The sequence below is a fragment of the Oryzias melastigma genome, linkage group LG19, assembly GCF_002922805.2.
Source record: "Oryzias melastigma strain HK-1 linkage group LG19, ASM292280v2, whole genome shotgun sequence".
In the NCBI taxonomy this organism is placed as follows: Eukaryota; Metazoa; Chordata; class Actinopteri; order Beloniformes; family Adrianichthyidae; genus Oryzias; species Oryzias melastigma.
Window position 1 is genome coordinate 5,162,713 of NC_050530.1, and position 755 is coordinate 5,163,467.

The window sequence follows — 755 nt, forward strand, 5'->3', positions numbered from 1 at the left end:
CATTGACCCTGCCCTCCTATGGAGGGTGGGGTCCGAACACTTGTCCCTCTAACCCTAAACCCTAACCCTAACCCCTCGGACCACCGCGCTCCAGCCTGCAGTTCCTCGGATCTCCGGGCCCCAACCTGCAGATCTGCAGATTCCTGTGCCTCAGCCTGCAGCCCAGCAGGCACCTGTGCTTCAACCTGCGGTCCCGCAGATCAGCACAGGCACCGTCAGGGTGAGAGCAGAAATCCATCCTCCACCCATACAGTCCACGCCGCCCCAAAGGACAGTGGGCATCATGACAGAACCTGTACAAAGTGATTGGTCTCCAGTCTTTAGCGTGTATGGATCATCATTTCATGACCCCCCCTGAGGTCGCAGAACACATCTCACCTCCAGGGACTCCTCCCAGGGAGCAAAGACCCAGAAGAGATTCTCCCTCACATGCAGAACCTCTCCCTGATGAAGAGATCAGCCACGTCAGAGAGTCATCGCCTCCGTCTGAGCAAGATGATCTCTTATTGGATCTGGAGGAAATAGAGGAAAGCCCCCCCTCTTCCCCTCCCATGGTGGATCCATCTCCACCTAGATCTCCACCTCCACGAAAGGCTGCTGCAAAACTGAAACACCTGTCAGCGCTCTCTCCCCCCAGGCTGAGATCGAGTGCACAGACCCTGCTGCAGCTGGACACATCTGAAGCCCCCCTCCCTTCTCTTCTCCCATTTGGAAAACAAAGAGCTGAAGCTACGAGACACCCCAACACACCCAGG

The 755-nt window shown here is 56.8% G+C and overlaps 1 protein-coding gene across 1 annotated transcript in view; it reads left to right on the top strand.

The window, feature by feature from the left end:
* The window catches only part of LOC112141868 (SAP30-binding protein), a 5,075-nt gene extending 4,393 nt beyond the window's left edge, over window positions 1-682 (top strand). Inside the window, exons 4-5 of the mRNA XM_036217198.1 lie at window positions 95-220; window positions 638-682. Of these exons, the coding sequence (XP_036073091.1) occupies window positions 95-220; window positions 638-682 (171 nt within the window). The remainder of the gene's footprint in view (window positions 1-94; window positions 221-637) is intronic.
* The last annotated feature ends 73 nt before the right edge of the window (window positions 683-755 follow it).